The 13,091-nt window shown below is 38.5% G+C and overlaps 1 protein-coding gene across 1 annotated transcript in view; it reads right to left on the bottom strand.

Moving 5' to 3' along the window:
• The window catches only part of LOC309501370 (uncharacterized protein), a 220,324-nt gene that overhangs the window by 182,651 nt on the left and 24,582 nt on the right, over nt 1-13,091 (bottom strand). The window contains exons 5-14 of the mRNA XM_082173409.1: nt 9,164-9,814; nt 7,952-8,744; nt 7,485-7,560; nt 3,216-7,305; nt 2,893-2,978; nt 2,452-2,589; nt 1,902-2,057; nt 1,666-1,810; nt 1,436-1,558; nt 1,041-1,233 (exon numbers count right to left, since the gene is read on the bottom strand). Coding sequence (XP_082029535.1) covers nt 1,041-1,233; nt 1,436-1,558; nt 1,666-1,810; nt 1,902-2,057; nt 2,452-2,589; nt 2,893-2,978; nt 3,216-7,305; nt 7,485-7,560; nt 7,952-8,744; nt 9,164-9,814 — 6,451 coding nt within the window. The remainder of the gene's footprint in view (nt 1-1,040; nt 1,234-1,435; nt 1,559-1,665; nt 1,811-1,901; nt 2,058-2,451; nt 2,590-2,892; nt 2,979-3,215; nt 7,306-7,484; nt 7,561-7,951; nt 8,745-9,163; nt 9,815-13,091) is intronic.

The following is a 13,091-nucleotide window of genomic DNA, read 5'->3' as shown; positions in this document are numbered from 1 at the left end:
AACAGAGAGTCCCCTCTCGCTATGTCACAAGCTCAAAAGAGGCCATTGAGGGGATTCGCCACCCCAAATACCCATCCTGATAACGTCATTTATGTTGGCAAACAGAAAGTATTCATAATGTAAATATAGCTGCAAGCAGTAATTGTTAGGGCAGAGCAAGTCAGAAACAAAGTGAAGAGCTAAGCAAGCATGGCAGGGAGCATGGGAACAGTAGAATGTAAATGCTTATTATTTTTTCAACATCTGCTTCTGCCATCATTTACTCAGGAATATTATTAAATCTAATTGAATGATACAGACTACTACTAAAAACATTGCGATTGTGGGAACAATGACAATATTCTCTTCCTTTTTGGCAAAATGTCATTCAGAGTAAGAAAACCTTGGTCAGTCAGCAAAATATATATATTTATGTAAAAATGAAACAATCGACTTATTCTGACCTGTACTTATTAAATATGGAACTTATTGCTGACAAATGGGTAAAACCTAGTGGTTTGAAGGATAGTGGCAAAGTACCATGATCCTTAAATGGAGTCTTTTAATGTGTCATCAAATGATTCTCGTTTTAAACATTCCTGACAAGATTTTTTGGTATATAAAGTATTGTTACACTCAAATGACATTATAGTAGTGGGTGTCTTCTGTAAATCATGGTAAATATGTAATATTGTCATTGTTTTTTGCATAGAAAAATTATTATGTGTAATCTGCTTCTACATTTCTTTCTGCTGTATTGATTTCAAAGGTTAGTTAGTACGGAGTTCAATATACTTATTCTTTGTGTCCAGCTTCCTATTTGTTTAGTCTACTATAAAGAGTGCCTTAAGTTTAGCTTTCTTCCAAAACCTAGTTTCAGTGCTTTAATTATTTAGGCTGTGCAGGCTCTTGGGTATTTGGAAGTCTTGTCTAGGTTATGTGTTGGTATTTTACAGCAAGTTTTGCTTAACATTTCTGTACAATTTATGTCCATTTTATTTGTGTTTATTTGTTATTGACAGACTTGTTTTTTTTATAGATGTGTCAAGAGTCACTCTGACCTTCTCCGGTTTGAAGCTGACCAATGGGACAAGCGTCTGGGGTTCTGTAGCCATGGCACACTCATCGATGAGGATCTGTCGTGCACTTAGTGTCTTGGTGAGGTTGGGTGAGGCGGCAGCCGTGCAGGTGCATAGAATAATATCATGCTTTTCCAGTTCATACAAACGTGCAGAATTTAGCAGCTTCTTATATCTGAGGACACACAATTTAGTGTCATGCAGACATGCATTCACATATAATCACACACTTATAGACACACTCTTAGATGCAGAGATGTGTTTTAGGCAGATTTAGATGATGATGGTGATGGAAATTAAGCCACAGGTATTTAAAGTTGTTTATGACAATTTAGCATTTTCAAATGGAAGCAAATACAACAGAAACATCTACGTACTCCTCTACGTCCTCATCTGTCAGTGAATCGGGCTTACAGCGAATTCTTTGATCAAAGTCCTTTATTGCTTGGGAATGAGGGTTGTGAGAGTTGTCTCGGATTCTATGATGAAGTGTTATTTTCCTAGACACAGGAATGTGATGAGTTTGAGTATTGTAATGATAAAATGATCTGTGATTATTAATATTATTATTATTATTTTTTGCAATAGCATTATTCATTGGCAGTACCTGAGCTCAGATTTAGACCGCTCTTGGCGCAGTGATTTGTATGATAACTGGATGTTGCTGCCAGGGTAGGGATACTCCTGCATCTCCATCTGTCTGCTGTACACACGTAATGGCTTCAGCTGCTCTCCAAACTTGAGCAGGTATTCTGTACACCCAACACAAGCACATGATAAATACATTAATTTCTTCTTCACACAAATACTAGTTCCCTAGAACACAACACAACCTCGACGTACCTGCAACTACATCCACAGACTTGTTTGAGGGTCCACAATAAAGAATAACCTCTTTTTTCTCTTTGTCTTTCAGCTCCTTCAGCTTCCAAGGAGTCTTGGAGTTCAGCTGAGAGAACCAGTACACAATATACGCTCCTACAACTGTTTTTCCTGTTCCTATAAAGGACAAACATGCAAAAGAATCTTTTCAGTCCCATTAAGAAACACTGAGGGAAAAAAAGGTCAAATCCCTGTGACTGTGATAAACTTAACATCTGTGAAGTTTTTCTGTGATTTAAGGCCAATTAACACTGCACTGGCAGATGCTGATCAACTCAGACAATCACCAAATTACAGTACGTCACTTCTCAGACATTCCATGACCTGGCAAATGGTGATTGAATGTTCAGTCTGCAACAAAAAAAGTGCTGACCAACACCAGCATACAGGGGAAACACACTCATCCGACTAAACAAAAACAAACATCTTGTGTTTGGTCAGCATCTGTCTGTGCAATGTAAATTAGCATTTAAGGCTAAACTAAAAACTGTGTATGCACAGAATGTTTAACCTGGAGGCCCTTGAATGAGGGTGAATTTTCCATTCAGAGCTTGTTCCAAAGCTTTAAACTGGCTTTCATTCAGTCGAGGCAGACCTGCTGGTGGTTTCTCTCTCATAAGTACATACAGGTATACAGCTGGTTTGGAGCCTGTGGGTTGATACAACCAAAAGAACTTTAAAAACCAATGAACTAAAGTATATGTCATTAAATTCTACTGTAAATACATAATTTTAAGCTCACATAATGACTTGTTAAATGAAGATAAATCAGAAAATTAAACAAGACCCTAATAAGACACTAACACCCTGTATAGGTATATTATAAATAAAGAAAACAAAACAAATGCATAGTTGCATAGGAAACGGCATAGATTCTCAGAACCAAATTTTCTGTATTTAAAAAAAACATTCTCTCACTCAACATATGACATACTATGAATTTAATGCATACTTTCTTTTCCAATCCGGTGTCTGAGTGCAATGTTCTTAACGAGTTCATTAGCTGCTGTTAAATTATTCACTGCACTTTCCTTCTGTCTGGATAAATCAAGCAGAAAAAAAAAAGATCACACGTCATTGCAAGTGGTTGTCATGACTTTGCCTCTATACATTGAACACAATATATTTATGAACTGATTAATGAATATATAAAATGTAAGTAATGTAATGAGACTGGTGTAATGCAGTATCTTGCAGCATAATGGTTTTAGTTCTAGTGTACTGGATTATAATATGGTTGTGATGTAATGTGTATTGAGTCTGTTGTATTCTTACATGTCTGGAATGAGTTTTGGGATCATCTCCACTGTGAATGTGTCATCCCTCTTGAATTTTGGGGTGTTCATGGGTGCACATTTTATGCTAAAGTGAATAATTTTGGACTTATTCACACTGTTCTCTGGAGGATCGAAATACTGAGTTGTCACACCATGGGCCACCCAAGTAAAGTATCCTGGATCCAGCTCTGACTGATCTGCTTGGATCTTTTTCAAAACTCTCTTTCGGATACAGAGCAAACACTTGGCCAGGTCAAATTCAATTGCCCATTTCTTGACACATTCTACAGGCAGAGAGAAAGTTCCAGAGAGTCTGGAATTATCAAAAGTTATTTGCACATTCTCTATCACTACACAATCACTGTCATCCACAGCAGTCGCAGCAGACTCCATTTCACAGAGGGGCTTCCATATCTGCACATACTCCTCTACATCCTTATAGTGACCTTTGGATGGGCGGTTTGCAAGTTTGGAAAAGCACTTAATAGGATTGCCAGTGTGTTCCACACAGATCTCAAAGCTTGAAGTCACGCTCAATAACTGTAGAGTTGGCGCCCAGTAGCCCCTGTCCCTTTCTGAGGTCAGCTGGACCTGGACAGTGTCTCCAGCTTTCAGATAGAGTGTGAAGTCAGTGTAATGATCATCTTCTGACATAAAAGTGTGATCAGGATCCAATCGAGATGTATCCTGCACTTCAATGATCTCACTGTGATCTCTCACATCTGCTGCCAATATGAGGGACTTCGCCTCTTCCCACTGTTCGTCTCTCACTGCCTCAACAATGGCGTGCCAGGTGTTTTGATCTATCTCTGAACAGAATCTTAAGTTCTGCAGAGGGCTCTGGGTCATGCTCAGTGAATATATCCGTTTTTTCCAAGTCAGTGTCACTTGCTTTTTGTTAAATAACGGTTGATCCTCAAGCTGTAAATTTCTGTACTTAACAGGAAGTCTGTCCGGGAAAGTTCCTTTATCAAACGGAAATGATAATTTGAAACTTTCGCTGTCACGTTGGACAACAGTGACAAAAGCCATTTTGTATGTGCTTTGTTTTTGTAGATTGACTGCCAGATGAAGTGACTCTGCTTTACTCTCATACTTCTGTGCCTTAATTTCTCCTATTTTACACTTGTCACACAACAGATCAATGTCTGTCTGTGAATACTCAACAGGACGATCGCTGAGAACTGCATGCATGAGCCTCTGAAGAACCACATCTATGTAACGGCGAATGGGTGAGGATGCATGTGTGTATGAGTCCAGATTCAACGAATAGTGCCCAAGTAAAGCATCTGTGCATGAGAGAGAACGAATGAACGAAGCTTTTTTGATATAGGCCTTAAACTGATCAACTGCTGGAACCAACTGTGGATGAATGTCATCTGTGGAAATAAGGTCAGCCATTTTGTAAAAGTTACATGTCGAAGCTGCAAATTCAATCATTTTCCACACAGATGTCAGAATGATAAAACTGCCATTATTCTGCCCACTGTTTGAATCCAGATGTTTCTCCAGTGCTTGTAGGGACTCATATTCCTCCTTGTCTTTCTTCAGTCTACTCACCAGTTCAGGTGAAGCAGTCACTGGACAGCTAAAGGTGTTCGGAAACAGGGTCTCTTGATCAGTCAGCTGATCACTAGCTCTTTTAAACATCAACTTCAGCTCCTCCATCATTAACCTGCACTTGCTGTCTTGTGATGATCCAAGATCAGCAGGATTGGAACTGTCCACTTGTCCAGAGAGTCTTTGTGTCCTGTGATTAAGAGCAAAACGACAAGCCACAAGGATGCAGCCTTCTAGAGAATCCAACGTCATCTCATTTTCACCTGGCTGGTTGATGATGCTGTCAGTCTCACTGTAGGACAATGCCCTATTTGACTTTATGCAGGAAAGCACCAACTTTTGCTCTACAAGTTTGCCTTTTGTCTTTTCCACTTTCAGAATTAAAGAGATTGCACGACGATTTTTGCCTGGTGTCAAACTCCACATGTATGATTGTGCACCCAAGTCCTGAATATCGTCCCCAGACACATAGCTAAAAAAATCTGCTTTGTGAACACCAATTTCAAAATGATATTCAGAGTCACTGACAGAGATGGCATCTTGTAGGTGGCTTGATAAAGGGCTCTGGTTATCATCAGGGTTAGGATTATTGTTAGGGTGGACATCTCTAGACCCTAGAGAATAAACAGTGAAGGTGATTCTGTTATTCAGGTTCAATCGATTTCTGTCGATATGAAATGTCAGGTGTGAGGAGAAAGGAATGAGTTCCATATGTCGATTACTGATGTTCTCTAATTGGTCTGGTGTTGGAGGAGCCTGACACCTCAGAGGAGTGCAGAGTTTAGTGTTTGTGTTCTCTGTCAGAAATTTTGACACTTCATGGCTAAACATTATGTTTAACTCTTCAATCATTAGATTTGCTTCTCTCTCCCCTGGCTTCCGGTGTTTATCAGGTTGGGCATAGTTCCAGTCTTCTTTAAGCCGTGCTTTGCGTTGGCTTCTGGCAAAATGGTAAGCCACCCTGACAAGGTCCTCCAAAGTATCAAATCTCTGCTCACCATCATACTGACTTATTATATCCTCAGCCTCCTTGTAGGTCAGCTTCTTTTTAGAATTGATCACAGAGAGGTCAAAGATCCTTTCTGTGATAATGCCCGATTGCTTTTCCACTTTGACAATTAATGAAATTGCATTACGATCTTTGCCTGGGAGAAGACTCCAAAAGGTGGTGGAAAGATCTTTTGGGAACATGAATGTAGGTTCTTTTCCTGGGTCATAAAAAGTTGCTCCCCTTTCTTTTGCAAAGCTATCAAGTGAACTGTCCTTAGACACGAAACTAGCCACATCTGCAACATGAACCCCAATCTCATAGCAGCTTCCCAGATCTTTAACACTAATGGCATCATCCAAATCTTTAGCCTTGGGTGGATCAACAGTGAAGGTTTTTAAAGCTGTGAAATCTCTTCTTTTCTTGTCATCAATTCCATCAGTTTTCATCTCTGAAAAAGCATCCTCTTGCATTAGAGGAAGAGACATTAGTTTGAACTCTAATTTTAAAATCTCAAGTCCCTCCTCTAAAGTTGTCCCAACTGGTAGAATATCTGTAACTTTGCCTAGCGGAAAGGAACAGTGTTCTTTCCAGCCCAAAATCTGAACAACAAAAACATAGTTCTGTTTTGTTTGTTCATCCAGAGAAAAATGTCTTGTTATTGTCCAATTGCCATTGACAAACTTGTATACTGGAATACAATTGCGAGTCTCTTTTTTTACCAAGATACGTATTTTGGTGGTGTTGTGGTTGAGGGGTATCATCATTTTTGGCACCAAATATTTGTCAGTGTTTTGTGTTCGTCTTTGGTAATTTTCAGCCTCTAAAAAACACACAAATTCAGAGGATGTTGGTAGTCTGTTTGTACAACCTAAAACTCTCCCAGTAAGAGAGCCAGCATTATGGTGTCTGGTCTCAACCACAACTTCATCACCAGGGAAAGACATGCCAATGTTTTTCCTCCCTTCAATATGAATGTGTTCAGATGGGTTATCGTAAGGTAATACGTAACCTGATTGGTATCCTTTCATTACCAATTCCCCATGCCTGTAGATACCAGGCTGTTTCCTGACCAACTCCAAGAGGTTTTCCTTTTCAGAGGAAAAGAATAAAGGCCTCTTTTGTTCATTCTCTTCATCTGAGTCCTGTACATCACTTTCATAGTCTTCCATCTCTTTCAATATAGTATCAGTTTCGGCCTGGAGAGGTACATCATTCTCAGAAATGTCTAACTTTTCTGTCTTCTGAAATTTAGAAATTTCCAATACTTCCTGTTGTAGGACATCTCTGGTAAAATGATCTGGTTTAGCGCTGCCCTTGCTGATGCAACGTTCTATGTAGGACCTCCAGATTTTTGAACACTTTCCAAAACAACAAAGAGCACCAGCATCTCCAACTACAACCACCAGTGATTGGGCTCTGGTCAAGGCAGTGTTTAGTGCTCGAATGTCATCAAAAAACTCAGGGCAGCTTGACTCTGATTGAAGAAGTCTGTCTCTTGTCTGAACTGTTGTTATGATGATGACCCTGAACTGATTCCCTAAGGACACAGAATTTGAATGGGGAGGTTGTAATTTAAAAATAATAATAAATCATTTTAAAATGGATATACATATTGACACATTGTGACTGAAATAAAAATGTAACATTTTTTTTCTTGATAAATCAAACATGTTCCCTGAGCTCCAGTAGACAGTGATGTTCTGAACCCTAGAGTACCTTGAATGTTTGCTAAATTCTGAACAGACACTCCGTAAACTCCTTTCTGACGGAGATGAACTCTGATGACCTCAACCTGAAGAATCGAAGGGAAAAATTTGTGGAACATGATGTGGATTGTATTTTTATGACTTTACCATTTGTGATGGTAACTGAATTCAAGCCCTTAAAAACGATGTATTATATTATCAATAACTTTTTTTTTAAATAGATCTTCCTCAAAATTACAAAATCTTTGATCAAACAGTTAAAGAACCAGAATCATTAAGAGGAATCACAATTGTTAAATTCTTTACAATTCTCATCCCTAATGCTTGAATAATATTAAAAGTTTGTATTTAATTATTATCATTCATTCATCAAGTCATCATGCATACTTATATGGTATAGCATAATTAAGTTTTAGTCATAACATATTTGTCATATGTCAAGAGTGATAAATGCTGTTTATCACCCAAAAAATTTACCTGTCGGCCTTCACTAAGAACACAGATCTGCTTTGGCTCTCTATCACCCCATTCAATTGGCCAATCAGTCAGAAGCCCTTGCACCATGTTTACCACACTGTTGACCTCAGCAAGATTGAACCAGGACATGGAGGTGGAATTCAGACGGCATTCTCCTCTGACATGCTGAAAGATCAGAGGGTGTAGCCTCGGGTGGGGTGGGACATCCCCTTTGGCCTTGATGCCATCACTTACATAGAAGTAAGTGGATACAAAGTCCACTATTTCTGTGGTGGAACGGTAGTTCTCATTAAAGATGACTCTGCTTTTCTTGGCAATGTTGCTGCTCTCATCCTGGTAGTAGTGGAAGAGACGATTGAGCAGGGTGTGTTCTGATCGTTTGTCATCAGTTACAGAGAAAAGTTTTGGAGCCATCTGCATGTGGTCTCCTGCTAAAACCACTCGAGTGTGTTTGTCTGCTAAACCCAGAGCCATGAGCGCTTCAGCCTCCAGCATCTGAGATGCTTCATCAATCAGGATATGACTGAAAAAACCTTCAGGAAGCTTCAGCTCACGGAGATGAAGTGCCATCGATGTGGTGGTAATAATGATGCGGTGTGACTCTAGATCAGAGCGTGCTGGGAAGATGAAGGACTGTCTGTCTGGAGAGCAGAGACAGTATTTCAGAGTGATGTCATCGGTTGCCATGATGGAGGCCCCACCCCTGTTTGCCTTTATCCTGAGTAGTTTGAGGTTTGGGTGTCCATTTGTAATGTATGAATGGAAGTGCTCTCTGACATATAAATCTGCAGAGCTATAAGGAACAAAACTCAAAGTTAGATTTCTTAAATGGACGGGAGCTTTTATTTTCACAGGAGAAGTATTGCAAGGCATCTTAATACAAATTAAATTCCCATCTGTTCTTGTTCTTGTTTCAAATAACTGGTAATAACAATTGATAAAATTGCATTTTATAGTCAATTTTGTGGTCAAATATTTGTATATAATGACCACTTAACTATATTTTTTGTATAAAGTAAATTTCTTTTTGAAGAAATTTCTTTTTCAATTTCTTTTAAAACAAATATTTAATATTAATAACTCAAACTTTAATGTCTCAAATACTTCATCGCAAAGCAAAAAAACATTGGTTGATGCATGATCCTGATCCCTCTGTTGTGGTAATGATTGGCTAAAACTACATTATCATTTATTTATTTATTTATAACTTACCTGTTAGTATATGTACAGATGAGCACTTTGTTTTGAGAACGAAAGGCCAGCTTTTTGGCTGCTGAGGCGAGACAGAGTGTCTTCCCGGTGCCAAATGGTCCGTATATTAGCAAGGGAGGAGCCACTTTGTTGCTCTCGCACTTGCCAAGGATGAAGTTCAAGGCAATTTGCTGTTTGTTGTTCAATTCAGACTGTTTTGTTATGTCCACAGGGACACAACAGTTACTGAGGTCAGGTAAAACGATGTGCAAGTCTGGTAGGTGATCAATAGCCCGGTGCATCTGACAAAATGACAGTCTGTTCAGCTGAAACTGTACCTCCATTTCACACCTGTTTTTTTTCCTCAGCTGTAGCTCAGAAACACACTGTGCAGACAGCTGAAGACCGATGTGACCCTCGCCAGCAGCCTGTTTGAGCACCAATGCCTCATACGTGTGGTTTCTGTGCTCTACTGACACACTGGCTTCTGCTGGTATGCAATTCACCAAAGCCATCTGCACCCCTCGTTTAAGAATCTGCCCTTCAGGCGAGTCTGATGTGAGCGAGCAGGACACCTTCAGAGTGGCAAAGAGCTTCCCTGGAGCAGCAAAAAAACGTGATATGCCGTCACTCAACTGGTCAGAGAGAGACACACTCCCACTAACATTTAATCTGCAAGTTTGGGGGAAAAAAGAAAACATTTGCAACTGTAAATATATGGCAAAGGTAATCTAACTGTAAAAAGAGAGAAAATAGCATTCTCAATACTGATTAATTAAAAGAATCTCTAATATTGACCAAAACTCAATATGCTACAGATGTATGGTGTATTTCATTAAACCATTTGTTTACTTTTATTTGGTTTGTGATCTGATGATTATATAGCACCAACATGAGTGAAGATTGGACCACTTGTAGAAGGACTATGTGAAGGAAATTTTTAATTAAACATAACATACATTTCTTTTTCTTGCAGTGTTAACATTTATACGCTTTTGAATACTAAATGTCCCTAACACTTGGGCCAAAGTTAGTGCATCTGAATCTAACAAAAGAGGAAACAAACTAGACAGCTGCATTTTTTTATATACATTTAACCTCATGACCCTATCAAGGAATCCATATTTGCTTCCATATTTGGAAAAAATTATAATGAATCATGTCACCTTTGCCACGCTACTATTCTATAAAAACTGTTGTACTCTTTTTGTCAGGGGGAATTCTATGAAATTGATCCGAGATCCTCCCGGCTGTGATTGAAGCATATTCAAAGACTGGTTATTGATGTGCATCAGGTTAGTGGAACACTGGAGACCTTTATTCCCAAGTGATAGTGTTCATAAGGTGCGAGACGTCATCTCAGAGTGAGGCTCTTACCGATGGGGTCAGGTAGCTATAATTCTTAGGCATCTTATGTGATCAGAATAGAATTCTTAGGCATCTGGGTTTTTCTAATGCGTTCAAAGAAACTATACTTAGGCGCGAGGGGTTACCAACGTGGTCAGAGTGAGGGTCACCTGAGGATAATTTTGGAGGTGTCGTGGACACCTGGTTTAACCTGGTCATGTGCGTAGGGGAATTTCTACCACAACTATTTGTCTTTTCAGACTGACAAGTATGCCAAATTTTGCTTGTTTTTACCATACAGTAATATGGCCAGCAATAGACATCTATGTAAAAAAATAAAAAATCATAAAACAATTACAATAACAGTGTAATGTAATAGTGGCTGCACACACCCAATATGTGTGCCACCTTATTATTTAACAGACGGTAGCAAGTGTCCTGTCTGGATCAATCACACAGTGTTTTGGCTGTTCTTTGAGTTCAAAACAGTGACAACATTATTGTAATCATAATACATTCCACCTATTCAGTTTGAACCTTAACACCAACCCATTCATCCACCTTTCCTTTCAGACATATTTTCATCTTTTACTACGACACCATCTTAGCTATGCATAACAACAGCGCTGATTTTTTTAACTGCCCTGCCCATGTTTCACCCATTCAATGAAACCGCAATTAACTTGTTAGAAAAGAATGCCTTTAATCGTTGCATTGTTTACTTTCAATTACGTTTATATTCAATTCAGTGATTATACCTGCCTAGTACTATCAGACTCAGAGGCCATTAAATGCTATGATAACATGGAATGCCTCTGATCCCAGTATGAGTTCAAATTCCAGAGTTCCAGAGTGCATGTGATGAGAAATAAGTAACGTTAAAATACACTATTTTAGTAATAGAAATTATATTCAAAAAGTAAAATTATTTATTTTAGGTGATAAAACACTGTTGTCATGGGACCCACACTAAGCCAGTCTGTGACAATCAGTATGCAGACCAGATAATAACCTAGGAAGAGAAACTTATCTGCAAGGGAAAATACGTCTATGGGTGTGGCTGATACTATGACATTACATAAATTATATCTCTTAATGATGGTGTGGCCTGTAGACATCAAAAAAAGATTATTGGAGATCAGCACTTAAAGGGACATTGTGTAGGAATTTCTCCCATCTAGTGGTGAAATTGTATTTTGCATTCAAACGAATAATGCTCTCCAGCGCCTCACTTTTTCAAATGCGCGTTGCATCTACGGTAGCCGTTATGTACCTAAAAGCTATGACAGGATGTCTTATAATAGCACTTCGAGTTTTTCTTCGGGTGAACATGTTTGTTATTTAAAACAAACTGAAACTTGAAACAACGAAAAAAAGAATGTTACAGTATGAACTACTGACTGTCAAAAACATTAACTATGGTAATTAGTAGTAATGCCTTCTTTACTCGTTATATTTTTTGAAGTATGTGCATTGTTAGATATCATCATCATCAGAGCCTTCTCTAACGTTACTTTACTCAATAGCTGCTATTCATCAAAGAGCCTGTTTAACTTTTAACTATAAATGTTCGACTGTCTATATAATAAAGTACACAACCAAGCAATGAAAAAAAAGCTTGTAATTAAGACTGTAACATTGACTTACCTGTCGAGAAGAAAGCAGGCAACTTCAGGGTCTCTTTTGAAAGCTTACTCCTGCATTAGCTATCCTGACAGTAACCCTTGTTTTTGTAATCTCCGGTCACGTTTCCTTTTACGATCTATTTTGGACTTTTTCGACGACGAGGACTCCTTATCCTGTGACTCATATGCAGTGTTGGGCAAGTTACTTCGAAACTGTAATGCATTATTTATTACTTGTTACTGTCATTTCAAAGTAATTCGTTACATTACAATATTACTGTATTTAAAATGTAAGGCATTACACTACTATTGCATTACTTTTAAGTTACTCTCACCAAAATAACTGCAAATATGGATTTGGCAATCTAAATGTAGCGTATGATGCTCAATTAGCTCATTACACATCCAGTAGAAGGTGATGTGGTATCCGACTGAGCTTGGACCCATAAGAAATTTTACCATGATGTACTATAGTACATACCATGGTATACCATAGTAGTACCATGGTACCTTACATCTAACCATGGTACATACTATATAGTACTTCAGATATTATCATGGTACCATGGTACATTGCATGGTACTGTAGATGTTACTATGGTACATAGTATGGTACCTCAGATTTACCATGGTACATACCATAGTACCTCAGATATAACCATGGTACATACTATATAGTACTTCAGATATTATCATGGTACCATGATAATATCTGAAGTACTATACTGTACAGTATGTTACTATGGTACATAGTATGGTACCTCAGATTTACCATGGTACATGCCCTAGTACCTCAGAAATAACCATGGTACATTCTGCCGTACATATTACCATGGTACATACTACCTCAGATATAACCATGGTACCTCAAATATTACCATGGTACTTTGCATGGACGCATGGTACAGACATCTTTTTACTTTAAGCCCGGGGTAAACTTTAGGCTTAAACTTTAGCAAAAATAAAAATGACTAATG

This window comes from Leuciscus leuciscus (assembly GCF_965113295.1).
Source record: "Leuciscus leuciscus genome assembly, chromosome: 6".
NCBI lineage: Eukaryota > Metazoa > Chordata > Actinopteri > Cypriniformes > Leuciscidae > Leuciscus > Leuciscus leuciscus.
This window is presented reverse-complemented; position numbering and strand designations above follow the sequence as displayed.